Source organism: Homarus americanus, unplaced genomic scaffold (assembly GCF_018991925.1).
Source record: "Homarus americanus isolate GMGI-L3 unplaced genomic scaffold, GMGI_Hamer_2.0 scaffold47967, whole genome shotgun sequence".
Classification (NCBI taxonomy): domain Eukaryota; kingdom Metazoa; phylum Arthropoda; class Malacostraca; order Decapoda; family Nephropidae; genus Homarus; species Homarus americanus.
Window position 1 is genome coordinate 1532892 of NW_024731965.1, and position 23743 is coordinate 1556634.

The following is a 23743-nucleotide window of genomic DNA, read 5'->3' on the forward strand; positions in this document are numbered from 1 at the left end:
TAAGTATACACAAGTGAACACAGGTTCTATTATCTTCATTTGTGGTTCCCTGGTTTAATGTAAACACACGTGGTGATTTTCTAGTTATATTGGATGCTCTGGTAGTTACAGAATTGTTTGTTGACAGACTACTGAGCATTAGCTATTAGCTTGTAATTAGCTGATAAAATTAGAGAGAGATACAGCCTTGGGAGCTATGCTCACACACGTCTCTTTGGTACGGTGTCTGGCTGTGAACTGGTGTACTGTGTGAAACTGTGAACTAGGCGAACCTCTCTCTGTCTGCTTGTAAGGGGGTATGTAATCTATACGTCAACACAGAGATAAGAGGCTACACTCCACAGGCCTACTCTCATGGAGGCCTGGGGACATATATTTATGGGTTGTAACCTGAATCTGTGTGAAACTACAAATGTTTATGTGTGCTGTCCACCCTAGGAGGTGTGACAGAACAAATGCTTATGTAGCTTTATGCTCAATAGTCTGGGTGATAGAATGTATATAATGAATATATGTCCTTAGCCCATATTTACATAATACTGATTGATAGGGGTTAGAACAGGCGTGAGTGGTGTTCCCCGCCGGTGTAGAGATGCCCTGGCGTCCCATTGAGGGCGTCGAGAATCGTGGACGTGTGGGGGCCGTGTTGGCGTTCTCGTCAGGGCTGTAATGGCGTGTTAGGCACCGGCATCCTACTCACTGCCCCATGTGAGAGGTTTGAATGATAGACCACGTTCTTTGAAGACTTTATTCTTACAGCGTCATCTGGTGACTGGCAACCGGGCGCTGCCACAGACAAGCTCCCACCTCAACATGGGAAAACATATCGTACAATGGTACAATCTTACACGCGTGGAAACACATCCCTTCTATTTACATTAATTCTTATGGGGAAAATTGCCCAGGTATTTGTAGTTTCATTATTTGCAATGATTTTTAATAACTCATTCTTTGCAATAACCAGGGTATTCCTGCTTTATGTACAATATATAGTGTTTACTAAAGCCTTTTTGGAACAGTGTATTTTTTTACCTCTGGAACTTCACTAATTATTTCCATTCAAACTATTTAAACTATTATTTGCGATTTAATAATTCACGGTGTCTTCTGGTACCTAACCAGTGAAATGGTTGAGACTTACAGTACAGCTTGCCCTTCAAATTCGCGGGGGTTAGGTTCTCAAAATGGCCGCTAATCACTAAATCTGCGAATAACATTTGCTGACCGGGAGGGAGGGGGTACATTTGTATTTTTGTACAAAGAAATGTACGTATATTCCCTTTATGTGTTTGCCCTTAGGACAATTATTTATTTTACCTCTATTGTATATATGTGTGTGTCTACACACACACACACACACACACACACACACACACACACACACACATATACAGTGCAGGAAAAGAAATTATTGTCTCTAGAATGAATGGCTCCCTGTCCCATCCGCGAAAATGCCGGCAACTTTAAAACTACCTGCAGATATTCTTGGGTACATCCAGGGTGTCATCCACAAATAATATAGGACTGCAAAATAAAAATCCACAAATTATCTGGGCGTTCTGTGCTAGATTTCCTATTTCTATTTATTTGCATGTGTGATTAAATCACCTTTGATTCACCCTTTACAGCCTGGGTGACATTCCTCTACATTCACTAAGGCGACCCTGGGTGACGGTCCTCAAAGTTCATAATTTTTGTGGCATAATTTGAATGTCTAGGTGGGACCGTATTGCATATTTGTTCAATTGGCAACTTAACTCGTGTGTAATTTTTTACTCAAAACTTGTGCCTTGTGGTCAGTTACCCGCCAACTATCATGAGGGATGCACGTCCTTCGACCTCTGTTCATTAATCTGTAGCTGCCATTTTTATTGCTATAATAAACAATAAAATTGATACATAGCATATCATAAAATACAAAAGCACATATTTTGTGTACAAAAATAGCTCCTTCCATGTTCAAATCATCCTCTGAGCAATGGACACAGTTCAGGCAGTCAACCAGCTGAGTCACAGACGTGCGGCTGCCACGCTAGTGTGTATGCCGTGATGTTATTTCAGGAGGGATCACAGTCACATATTTATAGTCCAGTAGCCCATCGCCTCAACACACACTCACTTCGCACATTTGTTCTTAATTTTTCTTATTTTATAGTTTTATATAAAATAGTCCATATTCTAAGCCACATTAGAGTTTCATTACAGGTAACAATATACGAGGCTGGTTGGTCTATCACATAGTTATAACCAAGGCCTTGGCCATAACTGCCTCCACGCACTTTCACTTTCTACACATATTGTACACACCCATGCTCTTTATTTTCTTGTTTTATATTATATTTTGTTTATATCTAAGCAAAATTTTTGTATTGTAATTATTTTTCAACAACTTTTTTATTGATTTATTACAAGTAACAACAGATGCGGAAGCCTGGCAGGCGAGTTAGACATGCAGTTCTAGCCCACCACCTTCACACATGTTCACATACTACACATGCACACCCTTGCTCTTCATTTATCTTATTTTATAGTTTTATGTTATATTTTCTTTAATTTCTAAGTCACATCTTCTATATAGAGTGGAATATTTTTTATATAGTATTTTGGATGACCTATGTCCGCGTGGGGGCACCAGCACATTTTACGTAGCCTGGGCTTTTCAGGTTAAGTAGATTGCCATCTTTGCAGATCATTAACCATGGGATTGAATTACAATTAGCAAGTTGGTAATCATTTATTGATGATCAACCATTATATTAAAATTATACCCATTGTCTTATGCCTTAAAATAAAAGTATCAAAACTCTATATATGCTGTTAAGGATTGGTCCATGCTATCCTACTTGGCCTTGGGAGTGAACTTTGGAGATATAAATTATAAATGCAGAGTATCACTGCTGATCAAGGTTGTCACCCTTAGAAATGCTACGTTTAAAAAAAAAATAGTAATTAGTTTACTTTTTAACAGGAATGGAATCAGTCCCGCTGGGCGTCATGTAGTGGCACCGAGGATGTACTGTGATATATGTGACTGCTTTGATGCCCATGATACAGAGGATTGTCCAAAACAGGCTTCTTCAGACTCTCCTCCTCCTTCTCAACACCATGGACAGAGAGGTTCCACCAGATCCTACTGTGATACTTGTGAAGGTATGTTTAAATAGAGAATAATATTTTGATTGTCTCAATTACAGGGTGATTGAGAGAGATGGTGACTTGTCTCAATTACAGGGTGATTGAGAGAGATGGTGACTTGATTCAATTACAGGGTGATTGAGAGAGATGGTGACTTGTCTCAATTACAGGGTGATTGAGAGAGATGGTGACTTGATTCAATTACAGGGTGATTGAGAGAGATGGTGACTTGTTTTAAATCTCTTCTTCTTTACTTACTTACTTACTTTGCACATGCATAATTGTTTTCTCCAAGCACTTTGGCTAACAACCATCATATGTAGAAAACCTCTTGAAATAATTGCTGAAGAACTCTGATTGTTGATGTGGGACATAGTGAAAGCTTGCCATAAGATATGAAAATACTGTATATGCAAAGAACATAGTAAAACTATGGAAACGTGAACAGTAAGACATTTCAGATAGAAAAATAAGTTTGTAAGTTTGTTTACACACAATCAAAAAATTATCTGTGCACATTGGGTCCAATGATCAATACACCCATGCCACAATGTAACCACCAACAAGAACCACACTACACATTGTTCGCAAAATTAGTCTACTTTTTGTGAATGTGCATATAATAACAATACTGTTCAGTAATGTAGTTACTATGGATAAAACAAGGAAATGTCACTAACAAGCAATATATGGTATTTTGCAATAGCCCTCATCTGTAATGACAGATTATTTCACGCAAAATGTGTACAGATGCATTTTTAATCGAGTATACATAAAGCCTCAGGAACGCTGGTTGCCGGTCTCTATGCTCGCCAAAGCAATGCAGCCTAGCTTGGATGCTGCTTCTGTCCTTCCCCTAGCAACAGGACTGCCTCGCTCCTCTCCCCCATCCCGTTTCTCTACTCAGCCATACTCGGCCAGCTAACTCTCGCACACAAAAGTTTTTTATTCCCTTTGTGTTTTTAGCCTTATGATAATTTTTTTTTTCCATGTTCCAATATGTTGGATTTTATGTACATGTAACTGAGTAAGAAAAATAGAGAAAGCTACAAACATCTACCCAAAATTATGAGTGGAAAAATAACCATAACATAGCTCACAGGTTGGCTGGTAGCAAGAGGGCTAGGGAAATGCAGCTTCAGTACAGTGATGAATCAAACTTGGCAACAGTGCCACCAGTGATGTTAACAGTAACAAAAAAAAAATCTGTAACTCTTCATTTATATTCGTTTTTTGTATATATCTAGTGGCATATACCGTATTGTGAATGAGGTTCTGGTCTTCATGTATCAACATAAATAATTTAAATGTACGACAGACTAGCTCAGGATAAAGGAGCTTACTGGTAGCCCACGTAAATGTATGAATTTTAACCCCTCAAAAATATTTTGAGTACACTATACCCTCATTAATTTGGCAAAAAGGGCGGGGGGGGGGGGGCCTCTTGGACACTTGAATTACCGAGAGAAACGAATTAACTGAGTTTGAAATATTTTGACATTCAACAATTTCTAAATTTTGGTGTTCAGTTATTCGTTTGTTTTCTGTTTAATTTTTGCACCTTATTCAGATTGTACCAAATATTGTTTCTCATTATTCCAACCATCAAACATACTCAGTTACCATGCCTTGACTGCCATATAAAATATTCTATTGGTAATTAGTGTGCAAACATAAATATTTTTTAAATGTACAGTCGGGGTCAAAAGTCTTGAACACTTAGTAATATCTGGCATCTACTTGTGAGTTATACATATATGATTGGGATATACTAATAACACTACTTGTCATCACATATTATGCCTGAACCATAAAATGGGATAAAACTCTCCTTAATACCTAAGATCTTCAGGTACTTACATGCCAAATACTGTCAAGTGTTCAAGATTTTTGACCCCAACTGTACATTATATACAGCTATAATTAAAGTAAATAATACGGTAATAAATAAATGTAACACTTACATTACGAGGTGAGCTGATAATATGTACAGTAGATGATATTCCGAAAGTGTAATAATCACACTGGTAAATAAGGTAAAAACTCACATTGGAGAAATAAAAGAAAATCCTCGAGCTGCTTTACTAGGACCCTCTTCAGCTACATTATATCTCGGCCTACAAGACGGAATTTGAACAAAAAAAATCAGCAAAAAGTTAGGGGGTCGTCTTAAGCACCAGAGATAAAATTCTTACCTCTTAAATATTGCGGTTTAGCATGTCAAGAGTGGTGATGGAAACATGGTAAACCACTCACAAGGTCCTACCACTAATTATTTTATACTGAAACTTACGTTTGGGAAGCTGGATTAAAATGAAGATTACCGGTATATTAAAATAATAAAAATGTGTTATAAACCTGTCTAACATACCATAAAAGAACAATATACCCCGGTAATAAACACAGCTGCTATCATCACCCCCCCCTCCCCCACCCCCATTTGCCAGTGACAAGAAAGGGAAAGTGACCTTGACTGTGACCGCCTGTGGCTATTTTTAGCCGTCCTTGTGTTCGGAGGTGGTCAGTAATGCATATCTGTATATTTACTGATCATAATACTTATCTCCTATAAATAATTAATTTAAATTTTATTTTTTTACAAAGAATATTCAGTAAATGACTGCATTAATTCTTGAAACTACCGACAGTGGTAAATTTAGGATATAAATGATGAACAGAAGTCACGTCATGGATTCGGAGTTTGGTCCTTAATGATCACCATAAATTTCTGGTCAACTTCACCTACCAGGTATAATGGTAGCCTCCTTTTTTTGCAAAACAAGTACAGTATATAAATTAAAGATAATACTTGCAGTGTGTTTAATGTATTACAGTATATTATAAATAAATAAATAAACAAATAAATCGGCAAATCTATTTCAAGTAAATGGAAATATTTTACTCACACCAACATTAGTTCTAGTTAAATAACTGACGCTTAAGTGAGTCACAAGTGTACACCAGCCGGTAAAATTTGATGCCAATACTTGAAGTGAATTGGCATTATTTTAAATGACCAACCATAAATAAATGGAAAAAAGATCAGAGGTGAGAAACATCATATTGTAGGTATGTTGTGTTGTCAAAGGAAGAGAAACAATTGAAACTGCAATTGTGTGTAAATGAGGCAGAAAGATAAATCAGCAACGTAAGACTTGGTCACTTTTTTCGTGATGCCATATGGAAGTAGGGTCTACCATTAGACAATACTGTACATTATGCTTCCAATATCTTCCCAGGCAGTAGAATCTCCCTGTTTGGTAGCTGCCTAAAACTTTAGTAATATTACTTTGATACAACATGATAAATTAGACAAACAATGAAAATAAACAAACAAAAGTTATTTACCAAGACCTCTCTCAGATCAGAGGGTAAGAGATGGAGGGGAGATAAGAGGACTATTTATAGCCTGTCTTTGTGTAGGAAGTTGACCACACTAGAAATAATTCATTTAAAATTTATATTTTTTACATAGAATATTCAGTACATGACTGCAATTATAAAATATTGTGAATACAGTATTACCCCGCGGTGAGTGTCCGGCTCGAGACGCTATTTTTAGATTTGCCCCACCCGCCACCCTGCCTGACTGCCTGTTTTAGCTCATAAAATTCATACAAATTACCCGGCCAGAATATAATTTACATTGCTGGAATTCTTATAATTTGGTGATCATTTTGAATATAAACATCATATATTTTGCATTAGACATACAAATTGTAGATAAAATGTTTACTCTTGAGTAAATATGTTATCTTTTGTGCAAAATATATGACATTTATATTCAAAATATTCCTGGTCTTACAAGGAATCCAGCAATGTCAATTATATTATCCTAACTTTAGTTTGAGGTATTATTTATTACAAAAAAGTTAAGTATTCTGGTTTTCCCACACATCTCCTTGGGACGGTTGGTGGGGGGTGGGGGGGAGGGAGGGACCGACCGACCATCTGTTACCCTGTGAAGAATTTTTTTTTTTTTTATGAACTGAAGATATTTGTTTTAGCTCATAAAATTCATACAAATTACCCGGTCAGAATATAATTTACATTGCTGGAATTCTTATAATTTGATGATCATTTTGAATATAAACATCATATATTTTGCATTAGACATACAAATTTTAGATAAAATGTTTAATCTGAGTAAGTATGTTACCTTTTGTGCAAAATATATGACATTTATATTCAAAATATTCCTGGTCTTACAAGGAATCCAGCAATGTCAATTATATTATCCTAACTTTAATCTGAGGTATTATTTAATACAAAATGTTAAAATTTATTTTTTTCACCCACTCTTCTCTTGAAGGGAGGATTGGTGGGGGGTGGGGGGGAGGGTTGGGACTGACCGCGGTTGGAAGAGGGGGGAGGCAAGGTGGGGTACTTTGATTGACAGATAGTGTCTGAAGAATATTTTTTTTTTATTAACTGAAGATATTTGTTTTAGCTCATAAAATTCATACAAATTACCCGGCCAGAATATAATTTACATTGCTGGAATTCTTATAATTTGGTGATCATTTTGAATATAAACATCATATATTTTGCATTAGACATACAAATTTTAGATAAAATGTTTTCTCTAGTAACTATGTTATCTTTTGTGCAAAATATATGACATTTATATTCAAAATATTCCTGGTCTTACAAGGAATCCAGCAATGTCAATTGTATTATCCTAACTTTAGTTTGAGGTATTATTTATTAAAATTTAGTGGTTTTCCCCCAAAAATTTCTCAGAGAGGAAGAGCCGGCAGTGTAGTGTGAGAGGGGGAGGGAGTCGAGTCCATTATTTGAATGGACATTAACTTGGCGACTGTATTTCTCTATTTCTCTTAAGTATTAATTGTGTGCATGTACCATCATAAAATTAAGATTTTATTTTTACTACAACATAGTTATGTGTCTTCAAAAAGTGGAGTTTGGGGGTCGGGCCGGTTTCTATTGGAATTAATCCCATATGTTCTGTTGTTCACTTAACGCGGATTTCACTTAACACGGGACCCTCTGGGTTCTATTGACCGCGTTAAGTGGGGTACAACTGTATATATATATATATATATATATATATATATATATATATATATATATATATATATATATATATATATATATATATATATATACAGTTAACCCTCACTTTACGCGGTTAATGTAACCCGGAGGGTCCCGCGTAAAGTGAATAACATAACATATGGGATTAATTGAAATGGAGTCCGGGCCGATCCCCAAACTCCACTTTTTGACGACACACAACTATGTTGTAGTAAAAATTTTATCTTGACTTTATGATGGTATGAAAAAACAAGTAATATAGAAGAGGTTAGGTTAGGAAAGATAAAGGTTAACATAGGAAAAATAAAGGTTAGGTTAGAAAACTAAAAATTAGGTGTAACACTTACGGTAGTAGAAGAGATGGGTCGGCATACGGGGATGGAGGCTGGTTCCGAGGCAGAGGGCAGATTACTGGCCCTCAGGTGAATCACCATTACTAGGTGAATCACCATCACTGTCACTTACAGTTGTCAGGGCTTCCCTGGGGGTGGTGGTCCGGCGGAAGCCATTTTACGGAACAATGGATGCGCGTTTACACGGAGTGGCCTTGAGGGATGAAACTGCCGCGGCTAGGTCAAGCGTCGTCTTTCCTCCCTCCCTCCCCCGGGTGGACACGTCATAATACTTTAAGCCAATTACAGCTAGCAGCAGAGGGGGGTAGGGATTCATGGCCAATCACAGGTCTGATACGTCATATGACGTCAGTAATAACGCAACAAAGACACACACTGCGCAACCTTACCGCGCCGCTTGCCCAAGCGGAGGGAGGAGGAGGGAGAGGCAGGCAGGCAGGCGGGCGGGTGGCGGGTGGGGCGAATCTAAAAATAGCGTCGCGCCGGACACTCTCCGCGTAATGGGGTTCACGTACTGCGTAATGTGAGCACGTGAGGTTCTGGCAAGGCACCGCGTTAACGTGGAAACGCGGAATGCGGGACCGCGTAAAGTGAGGGTTAACTGTATTTATTTTCAGATGCAGGTAAAATATATATATATATATATATATATATATATATATATATATATATATATATATATATATATATATATATATATATATATATATATATATATATATATATATATATGTGTAATAAATGTATGTAGTAAGGTATGTACAGCAATCTTTTTCACTCAAATCCTAATGAAACACCATTGAATTAGAATACTGTAGCTGGTTGAAGCAAGCTTATAAATTAAAGAAAATACTTGCAGTGTGTTTAATATATTAGAGTACAGGTAGTTCTGCTATAACGCGATAATTGTGTTCTTGTAAAATATCGTGTTATAGAAAATCGCGTAATAGAAATAACAGGGCTTATGGAGAAAATAGGGTTAGGTGCAGATTACTCGAAATCGAAAAAAATTTAGTAGTTAGCCTAACACAAAGGATAGCACAGTCTAAATAAATGTTACATTCATATCTAATAATGAAATCATACAGTAAATTTAACACTTTACCTTGAAAAAATATGAATGTAACTTGATGGGGAGAAGGGTGATTTTGAGGTTGATAACATCAAGCTTCTCTTCAAGTGTTATATCCTTTCTTTTACGATAATCACCGGGAATTCTATCATCAGAATGCTTTTTGGAGATATTCTTCTTTACCATATTCACAGTTAATACCACAAAATTGGAGAAATAGTAAGCAAAAATCGCGTTATAGCAAACAAGCGATCGCGTTATACAAATATTGTTCCGAATTCATAAATCGCGTTAGAGCAAATTCGCGTTATCAAAACACGCGTTATAGCAGAACTCACTGTACACTTATGTTATAAATAAATAAATTAATAAGCAAATAAATCGGTAAATCCATTTCAAGTAAATGAAACAATTGTATTCGACACCGACATTAGTTCAAGTTAAATAACAGACTTTTAAGTGAGTCACTAATGTTTACACTACACCAACCTGTAACATTTGATGCCATTACGTACTTGAAGTGAATTGGCCTTATTTTAAAAAACCAAGGATGTGTAAGCAGCACTGGTCAATGGGATGGTTGGTAAAGGACTACTGGGTCAGTAAGCTCCCAATGGTAAGTGTCACATTTGGGGTACCGGTCTTATACAGCGAATAGGGCTCAAAAGCTACTTTTTAAATTAAAATTTTGGTGGCCGTCTTATACACCCCGTCGCCTTGTAGGCCGAGATATACGGTAAATAACAGAACAAAACAAAGTAGAATCTGTCTCTTGAGTTGAGGAAGAATTGGGATTATGGATAATCTTCTTGATGACAGTATTCAGGGTCAGGTTCGGGGTCCACTGGTCATATACCACGTTAAAATTAGGTGTAGAAGGTGAGGATGAGGAGGGGCCAGGGTCATCGGCCTCCCCTCTGGAGACGGCACTGGCACTAGCATCACTTTCCTCACCACTCTTAATTACTAAAAATTGCACTGACATAGAAGGCATAGGCTCCCTGCTGATAGATGGCTGAGGTTCCTGGTCACTGCTGCTGGAGGAACAAGGACTTGGAGGTGGAAGCTACATCAGGAGAAGATGAGAATTTGGGCTTGAAAATTACATAAAGTTTAGTTGGCGAGCTGTATTCCTCATCTCCAGAAGTTCATAGTAGGCTTGAATGTCGTTCCTGACATTTCGGATGACAGTGGTGCTTTTTTCCACATCCGAGTCAACGTCCAACGTATGTCCATTGCCATCTCGAATGAAGAAAGAAGTTCCCTCAGAATTGGAACAGTGAAGGTATTAAGTGGAGGACTCTCGAGCTGCTGGTCTTCTTTGTCCACTACTCAACACTGCTCCAACATGGCCAAATCCTCATTTATTAGGTCCTCAGTGCGTAATTTGAAGAGATTGTCAATGTCATTGTTATCCACCTTGGTAAAGCCAGCTTAATTTACCAAGCCAACAATGTCCTTCCATACATTTGTTCATGACTTCAGGAGAAAAGCCTTGAAATTCATGCACACACTCGGGTCAGATCTTCCTCCACACGCCATTCATAGTTTGTGCGGTAATTTTCTGCCATGATACCTTAATGTTCCCCAATGCCTTCTTTATGTTGTAGACCTTCCAAAAGTCTTGGAGAGAGGGCTTGTTTTCCCTGTCATTCTCCTCGATGATCTGCCTCATGGCACAGTGGGTGTAGTAGGCTTTAAAGATGGCAATAACTCCCTGGTCCATGTGCTGCAGCAGCGACGCGGCGGTGGGGGAGAAATGCCTCTACATTGTCATACCAATCAACCATCAAAGGAGGATGACCATGAGTGATTTTACTCAGACGTATTCAATGATTTAGTCATGGATGATGGACGACGTCACCCACGCCTTCGGGGTGGTCCGCCAGATGACAGGAAGCTGCCCCATCACACGACACTTCAGGGCATGAGGGTTCTCTGAGCTGTAAACTGGGAGGAGCTTTAACTTAACATCACCCTTGGTATTGTCCCCCAGCAGGAGAATCAAACGGTCCCTCGCTTCTTTAAAACCTGATATAGTCTTCTCTTTTTTGGAATGTAGCTGCACGAAGGCATCTTCCTCCAAAAAGAGGCCCATTTCATCGATGTTGAAGGCCTGCTGTGGCGTGAAGCCTTCCTCCTCAATCATCTCCTTCAGAAGAACAGGAAAATCTTGGACGATATGCACGTCGACACTAGAGCCTCACCTGACATTTTTATGCTGTGAAAACTGACTCGTTTACAAAAGCAGTCGAACCATCTACGGCTTACAGAAAATTCCATTGTGCCATTTCCTTCACTTTCATCTTTAATATCATGCCGCAGCAAACGGGTTTTCTTTTGGATAATTGCTGGGTCTGGTCGTCAATCTACACATGCAGTAACCTCTCCATCCTCTCTATGGTAGACTTATGAAACCTTGTGATTATCACTGTTGTTACAAGCATGCCAGCCATTTCCTTAATTTACACAGCACTTTTCACAGTGGAGTGCATGGTTGAAGGGGCTAAGCCATGCACATGTCCAATTAGACTCGTGCCCTCGCCTTTCTTATGCCGCTTTTGATGTCCAAGTTAACATCCAAGGTCACAGACAGACGAGGCCTATTTGCAGATGAGGCAGTAGAAGAGGAATAAGGGCACTTGAGAGACAGTACACTATCACACATATGTTCAATAGCCTGGTATATGAATACACAACAAAATGTCATGGAACATAGTGCTTGCAGAGCATGACTCACACTACTTAGGCCTATTCCACACTAACATTTTTGTTCTGCGAGTGTGTTTTTTCAAGCTGCGATTTGGAAGTACAGGTACAGGTGTGGGGTGAGCACCTCCCATGTGTGATTTTTCATGCATCTGCTCCATGTGAACAGTTCCATTAAATGTCATTAATTTCTAAGCAGAACACCCGTGTGAAGCGGGCCTTACGTCGGAATATGTGAGCTGCGGCTAGCCCGCCCGGTAGGTTTGAAATATTACTGTAGTGTATTGTAATTTTTCATTTGTGAATAAGTGGGGTATGTTATGTGAATATTGAATAGGGGTGTTGAAATATCAGTTGTGGATAAGCAGAGTTGTGAATAGCAAGGTATTCCTGTATGCCATCTGTATATGTATTTCTCGTACAGCTCTTAACAACATGACCCAATGATGAAGTTTGTTGATGGCCGCTATATTTCTAAACATAAGCCCACGTAAATAGAGAGGTAGCATACTTAGTCTGCTTACTATTGTGAGGTTCCTTAGGGCCATTCCGAGAGTTTTACTGTAATATAAACAACCACAGATGCCACATCTCATAAAATGTGCCAACCACTGTTACAGGTGGAACTGTGGGCGACTGTACCCCAATTTTTACACCATTTTTAATTTGCATGGGCTTATGTTTAGAAATAACACGGCCATCGACATACATCATCATTGGGTCACGTTGCTAGAGCTGTATGAAAAGTGCATGTATAGATGGCTTAGATATGCAGGTTCCCACCTTGCAGTCCTCAGTGCGTGGATACAGTCTATTGTCACAGTGCTACAGTATTTTGTACTGCAGTATACTGTATATTGAACATGTTCTGCCCCATGCATCATGGCACCAAAGCATGGTTTAAGTTCACCATTAAGGTTAAGATGGATGTGCTCAAACGTTATGAAAAAAATGAACGAACAGCTGAAATTAAGCATACACTTGGACTTGGTGAATCTCTTTACGGACTATTCGTGATAGTGCAGAGAAGATCAAGGAGAGTGCCAAGAGTGCAACATTAATCAGTGCATCTAAGACCTTGTATTTCTGAAGTTTAGTTATGGAGAGAATGGAACAAATGTTGAGTACAAGGATCAAACCCTAAACACAAGAAAATATTCCCGTCAGTTTGCTTGTGATACGAGCAAAGGTCCGGAGTATTTTATATTTCCTGGTATGTGTAGACTGTAGTTCTTAACTGGTATAATATAGGGTACTGTCTTATTAGTAACAAACCCATAATCTCCACTATGTACATTATCAAGAACGTAATTATCGCATAAATCGAGAGATTCCTGTATACAGTGGTCCCTCGGTTAAGGAGCACAATCCGTTCCAGCAGGTTGCTCGTTAACCGAAAAACTCGTTAACCGAAAAACTCGTTAACCTAAACCATTGTTTCAATGGATTTTTGGGTAATTGGTTCCAGCTCACCAAAAATTGCCTAAATTCAACAAAAATTTTAGAAATTGACACTTACCTTGAGGTGTGTGTGTAGAAGGCTCCTGGATGATGATGCTGATGTGAATTTGAAGTGGGAGGTGGAGGAGGAGAAGGGAGAAGAGAAGGAAGTGGAGGTGGAGGAGAAGCATTTTACTGCTTCTTGGAAGGTGAGTCACCTTCCATGAAAATGTCAGGAACCTCTGGACTGACAGATTCTCCACCATGAACATCCTCTCTCCTTCTTGAAGTGGAAGGCTGAGGGCCAGCATCATCCTCTCTCCTTCTTGAAGTGGAAGGCAGAGGGATAGCATCTTGTTCCCTCTGCCTTTTACTGAAGAAAGTGTCAATTGTGGTCTGTGGGGCATCTCTCCTCCTCACCATTAACTTATGTTTAAAGAAGGAGACCATTGAGTCCTCAACATGACACAAAGCTAGTTCAGTTTTTTCCACATCTGGGTGCTTTGAAGCCAGTTCCCTGAACTTCTCCCAGTGATAAATCATATCTTTTAACTCTTTAGTTGACATATGGTCAACACTTTCAATTTCCTCCTCACCACTGTCAGCCTCTAACATCTCATCCAGTTGCTTCAAGTCATCAGGAGTAAGTTCCTCCTCATGAGACATCACAAGCTCTTCGACATCATCCTCTTCCACTTCAAGGCCCAATGACTGACCAATGCACACAATCTCCTGGTGCAACTCTGTTTCTTCCTCAAATCCCTCAAAATCATGGACTACTGATGGCTACAGTGCTTTCCATGAAGAATTTAGGGATCTAGTGGAGACTTCTTGCCATGATGACACAATCAATTTTACAGTTTCCGGGATGTTGAATTGTGTCTTCCAGAACTGTTTCAGTGTTAGTTCGGGATCATTGGAAGTTGCCTGATGACACCTCCTAAACATTTTCTTCATGTACAACTTCTTGAAGTTGCTGATCACATTGTGGTCCATTGGCTGTATGATTGATGTAGTGTTGGGAGGCAAAAACAACACTTTCACAAATTCAAATTGATACTCCAAATTTCTGGCAAGTTCTGGGTCATGACCAGGAGCATTATCCATGAGGAGAAGAGCCTTTAAAGGGAGTTTATTGGTGGTTAGGTAGCTCTTGACAGAAGGGCAAAACACATCAACAGCCCATTCATTAAAGAGCTGTCTTGTCACCCATGCCTTATGGTTGGACTTCCAATAAACTCCAAGCTTTGTTCTTATCACTTTCTGTTGCTTGAACACCCTGGGGTTTTCAGAGTGGTAGACAAGCATAGGCTTCAGTCGGAAATCCCCTAAAACACTGGCACCAAGCAATAGAGTGAGACGGTCTTTCATGGGTTTATGCCCAGGCAAAGAGGCTTCATTTCTGGTGATAAATGTTCTTTTGGGCATCTTTTTCCAGAACAGCCCAGTTTCGTCCACATTGAACACTTGCTATGGAAGATAATTTTCTTCCATTAGTTCTTTAAATTCCACTAAAAACTTAGCTGCCCCTTCCTTATCAGCACTAGCAGCCTCACCATGCCTAACAACACTGAAAATGTCACTTCTTTTCTTAAATTTTTCAAACCAGCCTTTGCTGGCCCAAAAATCTTCAAATTCTGTGCCTGAAGAACCAGGTTGATCTGTCTTTAAATGTTCGTATATCTCCCTGGCTCTTTCACAAATGAATTCAGTAGAAACTGAATCACCTTTCATCTGTTTTTCCCTAATCCAGATGAGAAGTAACCTCTCAGTTTCTGCAATTAAGGATCTACTTTTAAACACTGGTAGATTTGTCTCTCACTTTCACTTCTTTAAATTTGTCTTTCTGTGCAAGAATTGTCGACACAGTTGATGTCGACATGCCATATTCTTTGCATAGCGCATTTGTTCTAATGCCTTGTTCATGTTTTTTTTATAATTTCCTGCTTGGTTTGGATTAAAATTGCTTTTCTTGATCTCTTAGGCCCCATGCTGGATTCAAGCAATGTCAACACGTGTTTTTTAAAGTTAAACTAGCTGTAAATAAAGAATATTTTCTTTAAAATAACACTGCACTGCGCGACATATTGTCAATATGTAAAATAAATTTCAAAATGACCAATAACTTGCTTGGAAACACACAAAAAAAGCGTTTAGTTGAGGAGAGTCTCAAGCAAGATGTTACCTCCACTGAAAACAGAGAGAGAGACTAACGCTTGTTTGCTGTGTTAAGAGGCTGGATGGCGCGCATAAAACTAGTCACTTTACCTTCAATTATGTTCAATAATTGTTAAAATGACTAAAAAATTTAATATTAAACTTTTAAAATTATTGAATAGTATAAACTTCTTGATATTTACTAAAATAGTAAGGAATTTAAGCCCTAGAACCGATTACTGTATTGGCGGACTAATACTACAGCTGATTGACCGCCCAGTGCAAGCGAAAATTTGTTGAGGTCGGCTCGTAAGTAACTCGTTAACCGAGGGATTGCTCGTTAACTGAAGTTAAGAATCTTATGGGAGGTAACTCATTAACCGAAATCTCGTTAACCGAGGCGCTCGTTAACCGAGGGATCACTGTAAATGTATGACTTGCCATGAAGCACTTAATGATGCAGATATGACTTGTATTAATGCATCATGTGCATAAATTCCTACAACTTCAGTTAATTCAGGATGGAATCCTGAAAAAAGGGTAAATTCATAAGAATTAAAGTTTTCTCTGTGTGTGTTAGAAAGACATTTCTCCGTGAAAGATTTTCTTAATTATATTTTTAATTCTAAATAATTCCTTTTGTCTTTACAGTGTTTGGACATGAAACTGGTGACTGCAGTGATGAAACCTTCTAATGAGGCTGTGAATATATAAGACTAAGATGTTATGGATGTTCACAAATAAACATTATATTTTTAACAAGAACTAATCAAAAAGTTTCAAATCGAATCGTCCACATTATATATATATATATATATATATATATATATATATATATATATATATATATATATATATATATATATATATATATATATATATATATATATATATATATATATATATATATATATATATATATATATATATATATATATATAAAGAAAATATTGACAAAATTCGAGAAATTCTAAAGGTGACAAAAAAAGTTACCGTATATACCCGTGTATAGCACGAGTTCTTAAGACCAAATTTTTGGGCAAAAAGTTGGGGGTCGACCTCTATACGGGTAATAGTTTCGTTAGGTTGAAAAATATTTACCAGTAACTACCAGTAAACAATGGAAACGACGCACCAACGCACCGCCCGCTGTGAGTGTCGGTACAGTTGCCAGGGCAGATCTCTTGCGTCATCATAGCAAGCCCAAAGTAGCCAAATGCATGGTATGGTATGCACAGGATTATGTAAAACATAAAGTATTCATTTTTAAAAGTTTATTTATAGATACATAAATTTTTGTTAATTAAATTTGAAACATCAATATGATGTGAGTCAGGTCATCTACACGCAGTTGCCAGTTTCAAAATTTTCCTTTTAAAATTTTAAGTTACCGAGTATTTCTTTTCCCAAATCGTTTTACAATACTGTAGGTAAAACAGTATACTATTGTGCAAACCCCACAGAAAAAAATTAACAAATGGAGACACCAAAAATGTAAAAAAAAAAAATGCTGTCTGACTTGCAACACTGTTGGTAGGGTCAGGTGGTTCTAACGGTACCTGCCAGGACCCGGTAATCAAATTTATAACAATATCTAACCTCAATTACTGTAGTTTATCTGATGTAGGCAATATGAAGTAAAAAATACCAGTTAAAGTGAGAAATCGGAAGAGAATAAACAAGAAAGATGTTGGGCTATTTTTGGTAGGGCTGAGGGAGAGAGTACCAGCTGTTTGGTCTTTTTTGGCGGGAGAGTCACGCAAATATCCGTACTAGTATTTGTTTGGTGTCTTCTGAATATTGTTTAAAAGTAAAATTGTATTATATAAAAACTTGTCATATTTCTGGAAAATAAGAAGCAAGAAAATAAGAATACACCGGTAAACACAATTTCAACGTACGCTAAAATTAAAAGCTGCTTAAGAAGGGCCGATGCAAACAAAGCCTCCACGACCAGGGCTCTGCCGTATCAGCTAGACGGTACACGTGTTTTTCGAATCGTTTTCAGTTAAAAAACTTTTACATCACAAGTGAATTAGGATAGAATATTATTGTAATATAACAGTTTTTAACTGAAAACCATTCAAAAGGCGATTACGGTAACATCTTGTGAACGAAAGAAAGCGAGTCATTGTTTTTGTCACGATTTTATCCCACTTTCCACTATAATACGTACGTCATTTCAGCAAAAATATTACATTTCCATATTCTCAGAAATAAATAGTAGTTTTGCTGAAACGTGATGTATTTCAATGTAAATTTGGATAGACTACATGCAGAAAACAAAAGACTTTACCTAACCTTCCGATGTTCAAGATATGTTACTCGTATTTTTAATAGTTTTCGGTTAAAATACTGTTATATTAGTGATATTCTATTCATACTGTGGTTGATATAATACCTTCACGGAAATGTAATATTTTTTGCTGAAATGACATACGTATTACAGTGGAAAGTGGGATAAAATTGTGATGAAAACAATGACTTTCGCTTTGTTTCGTTCAAAAGATGTTACCGTAATCACTTTTCGAATGGTTTAGTTAAAAAACTGTTGTATTGTATTACAATAATATCCTAATTGACTTGAATAAATATTACGATACCATATTTCTGAATATTTTCATTAAAATCCATCAAAATCATTTTCCTTGTCATCGTCTGCAGCACCAAACAGCTTCTCCCAGTCCTCTCCTTGAACAGGGCTAGAGGGTACACGTGTTTTTCGAATCGTTTTCAGTTAAAAAACTATTACATCACACGTATATTTTACCTAAACTGTGCCTGAATGAATATATTCTCGGAAATAAATAGTAGTTTTGCTGAAACGTGATGTATTTCAATGTAAAATAGGATAAAATACATGACGAAAACAAAAGACTTTACCTAAGTTTCTGTTCTTGAGATGTTACTCGTTTTTTTAATAGTTTTCGGTTAAAATTCTGTTATATTACAATGATATTCTATTCATACTGTGCTTGATATAATACATTCACGGAAATGTAATATTTTTGCTGAAATTACGTACGTATTAAAGTGGAAAGTGGGATAAAATCGTGACAAAAACAATGACTTTCGCTTTCTTTCGTTCAAAAGTTGTTACCGTAATCGCTTTTCGAATGGTTTAGTTAAAAACTGTTGTATTACAATAATATTCCCTCCTAACTGACTTGAATAAATACTTGAATGGAAATATACAATATTTTTGTTGAAACTACCTGCGTTTCAGTGTAAAGTGTCGTAATAATAAATGGTAAACAATTTGCCTTCGACACTCGTGTTTCATGCACGGCGAGCCTCAGTTTATAGGACGTAGAGCGTTTTTAGTGAAGGTTTTGTTGTTCCATTACCCTCAAAAACGTGGGTCGAACTATAACCGAGGAATATCGTAAATTAACGATTTCTTGGTCAAAAAATCAGGATCGACCTATAAACAAGGGGGGTTATATATATATATATATATATATATATATATATATATATATATATATATATATATATAATGACTTGTAAAAGTAAGCAGTAGTCATTTGAATGTTCTTGAATGTAACATAATAAAATGTTTGCAAAAACTTACACAATTTATAAAGCAATAATTTCATGCCTTAGGATATATAATAGAACTAGGAGCTTCCTTCCATAATACAGTATAATAAAGCACCCAGGGATAGACCTCCTCCATTCATGCTTCCTTGTACTGTAGTTCTAGCAGCAATTATCCTTTACTGAAACAGAGGTTTTTAATATACTCCCAAAATTAGTCATAGAATTTCACTCAAGCCATCCTCATCTTATGTGTTTGATGTAGTAAACTATTTCATGCTGTTTTGTTCTGTATCTCACAGTTATCGGTCCACATTCCTGGATCTTTTTATGCTGCTTTTAACTTTCATGATCTTCTCATTTTGGTAAGTCCTCCAACTTTCTTATTCTCTCCGTTCACTTTCCTGATCTCAAAATTTTTGACTGAATGACAAAAAAAAAAAAATTATGCTCCTTATCTGCAATATTGTTTATACATATTATGTTACATACTAAACTCTTTCAGTCAGAGACATTAGAATTCCTAAGAACCCTATCCATTTACCGACTCAAAATTTTTCTGTTCACATTAGTCTTCAGTGCTCCAACAGCTTTCTCATATTTGAACACAAATATTGGCACAGTAAACCTTTGATATATCACAGGACTGGGATTGAGAATTACCGTGAAATAGCAAATTGTTTTATATTTCGTCTATGTACTTCAGTAGAAAATATAAGGAATGGGACTGGAGCTCGAAAAAGTACACTAAAAGATTCCTTAAAGACATTTATTTCATCCATCTGGACCTACCACCAGACCACCTTGGCACCAGGCCAACTCACCACACCACCCCCTGCTAGCAGAAGATGCTGTTCATACCCCCGAGAGCCCTGCTTTCCTGGGACTTGAAATGAACGTTTAAATAAAGTTTAATAGTTTTCAAAGAAACTTTGAAATCATGTTCGATGAAAATTTTTGAAAATATTTAATTCTTCTCTTTGAAATGAAAAAAACACTGTATTTAATTGTCTTCATACGCAATTGTATATACAGTACTCTACCAATTTTAGTCATTGTACTCAATAATATAGTACTGTATTTCCTTTAATTTCATTAATATTTAATTTAAAAACACTATTTAAATTCAACTGGAGAATTGGGCATAAAGAATAAGGTGATCATATTATCTAGGAATCATCTGTAGGTGCAAGAGTGGCTGGCCCCAGCTAAGATGCCCATATTGTCAGCTGATGAATGTGGTGGTCCATTAAAAATTTTAAAGGAGTTTTACAGCACAGTGAAGGAAAATTAAGTAATTTAGGTTTCTTCAAAATAAAGAAAGTGAAGTATTGGACCTTGAAATAAAAAGGGTCAACTGTATTTTCTTGACTTTGTAGAATATCTGATATATTGTGGGTCTTGGACTTGTAAGAGACAAGCACTTAACTCTAAAAACATTGTTTACATTTACTGTACTCTCCACCTCCTCATGTGACTTATCCTGTATGACTTGATAGCGTCTCATTCTTTCCTCATTTAACATGCATAAATTAACATCGTTGACCTATGGTTTTCTCATAAATTTTTGTTGTGCTCACACAGTGGAAGCTACATGTAAATATCACTCCACCAGTTCAAATTTTTGGCAAGTTTGACTCATACATTTAGTTTAAAATACTGTAATGAGGTTTTATATTATAATGTTGGAAGTTTACAAGTACCCTGTAGTGCCAAAAATGATTCAACCCCTGACCCCACCCCAGTGAAAAATTTATCTCCTTGAAGTTCATTTCAAATTAAAATCAGGAGCTAGGGATACTGTGGGCATGCAATCTGAAAAAACTTTCTAAACAAAAAAAAAAGGGGTAATTTTTACCATTATCATCTCACTTGTCCAAGTACAGTAAAAGTCCAAAAATTCGGATGCCAGAAATCTGGACCACCTGAGAATCTGGACTTTTTGAAAAATCAAACTTTTTTTTTTTTAGTTGGCTTTTGTGCATATGTGCGCATGCGTGAGCGCCACAGCTGCACAGCGAAAACAAGCGACCACACGGTCACCATTTTAAAATGAGCAATCAAACTGTGACAACGTATGTAATTTTGAGTCCTATTCTTTCCATTTGCAGAGTACTGTACTGTACTGTACAAGCCCATAATAATGGCTCCTAAAGTAGATAAACTTCGTTGTGTGAAGAGAAAGAAGAACATGTTGAAATTGAGTGACAAACCTGAAATAATTAAGAAACTAGAACGTGGTGTGAGCAATACTGTTCTAATGGAAACATACGACATTGGAAAGTCTACAATACAGTATATGATATAAAAAGGCAGAGAATAAAATTCTAGAATTCACAGCTTTTTCTTAAAAACTGCTCATTTTGATAAATGAAGCATGCTATAATTGCTCATGAATAAACTATCAAAATGTACCTGTTCATCTCTTCTTTATTCCTCCTTAAATCTGAATTTTAAAAGTACTGCCTGAGAATCCGGAAAATCCGAAAATCCGGACCGACCCAATCCACAAGCAGTCCGGCTTTTAGGACTTCTACTGTATACAGTATGGTATGTTTAAAATGAAGTGATTATGCTGATTTTTATGTTAATGAAACTGTTGGAGAAAATGGAAGAAAGTGCACCAAAGAAAATATTAATTAACCTTTTCCCCCCTAATTTACCCCTTTGGATTCAGTGATAATGTTGATATCCAGTATTACAGACATGATCGAGTCAAATTTTCTTTTGGCCAGTTGCTACAACAAGTGGATAATATAAACTACCCATAATTTGAGAAATGGAATGTAATAACATTGCTTTTATCATAGTACTATAGTTTAATATCAATAAAATACTGGTATAGATTAGATATCCTTATATTCTTGATTACTGAAGCATTTTGCCTGCTCACTAGATTTTGTGCAGTGTGGCAGCGATGTGTTTGTTTACATTTAACAGAAGGAAACTCATAATAGTAAACATACAGTACTATGAAGTCAAATTAAAACAACATTAAAACAAATATCTCAAAGATAATTATTTGTGAAATGTTTGTATGACGAGCCTCTGTAAATGCACTAGTGAAGATGTACATATTGTGTACATTGTTACATTGTTTACCCTCATCTATAGTACTGGTTTTAAAAATTCCCATCTGGCTTCATTATGTGAACATGCATTTGGTGGTGAAATTAAGATGGTTATCTGAGTTACCATTATGTAGCATATATTGTGCAATTGTATTTCATTTACAAGTCAAAATATTTTTAACTTCAGTACTTGCTTTTGATAAAATCCTCATGTAATATTATTGAACTCAAAGGAGTCAGTTATCATATTCAAAACTGTACTCACCAGCTCAACCATTGCACTCTTGGGGTTGAGATATTGTAATCAATGGACTCATCCATGCCATAGTAAAAGGATTTACAGCCATAAATTTAGGAATTTAATAAGTTTATTATTTTTTATTGACTGCCATGGCAATAAAGAAACTTTTAGTGTACAGTGGTCCCTCGGTTAACTAGCACAATTCGTTCCAGAAGGTTGCTCGTTAACCGAAACCATTGTTTCAATGGGTTTTTGGGTAATTGGTTCCAGCTCACCGAAAATTTCATACAAAAAATAAATAAATGTAGTAAAGTACACTTACTTTGAGGTGTGCATCTAGAAGGCTCCTGGTTTATGATGATGATGATGATGGGAATTAGAATGGGGGTGGAGGAGAAGGGAGAAGAGAAGGCATTGGGGTGGAAAAGAAGTCACCCCATGCTGCTATTTCACCCATAAAATTTTAGTTCACTTGGTGTAATTCAAGATTATTTTCTTTAAATCAACACTGCACTGTGCTATATATTATCAATATGTAAAATATATTTCAAAATGACCAATAATTTGACTGGAAACACAGAAAAAAAAGCATTTAAGTTGAAGAGTCTCAAACAAGATGTTCCTTTCTCTGAACCTGTAAACAAACTGACGGCAAGCTTGTTGTGTTGAGTGGCTGTTTGGCACGCATAAAACTTGTTTCCTGTACTTCAATTATGTTCAATAATTGTTAAAATGACTAAAAAATTTAATATAAACTTTTAAAATGATAGAATAGTACAACCTTCTTGATATTTACTAAAATGGTAAGGAATTTAGGCCCTAGAACCGATTACTGTATTGGCAGACTAATACGACAGCTAGTGAGCAAGCGAAAACATGTTGAGGGGCGCTCGTAAGGAATTCGTTAATCGAGGGATTGCTCGTTAACCGAAGTGAAGAATCTTATGGAAGGTAATTCGTTAACCGA

General features: G+C 36.9%; 1 protein-coding gene across 7 annotated transcripts in view; it reads left to right on the forward strand.

Moving 5' to 3' along the window:
* The window catches only part of LOC121868112 (restin homolog), a 273799-nt gene extending 257053 nt beyond the window's left edge, over positions 1-16746 (forward strand). For 6 of the 7 annotated variants that reach the window (XM_042368383.1, XM_042368384.1, XM_042368387.1 and 3 more), the window contains 2 exons: positions 2969-3150; positions 16576-16746. In XM_042368383.1, coding sequence (XP_042224317.1) covers positions 2969-3150; positions 16576-16619 — 226 coding nt within the window. In that variant the 3' untranslated portion in view covers positions 16620-16746. Of the gene's footprint in view, positions 1-2968; positions 3151-16575 lie in introns of those variants that run through there. The other variant, XM_042368390.1, reaches the window with a different exon arrangement.
* The last annotated feature ends 6997 nt before the right edge of the window (positions 16747-23743 follow it).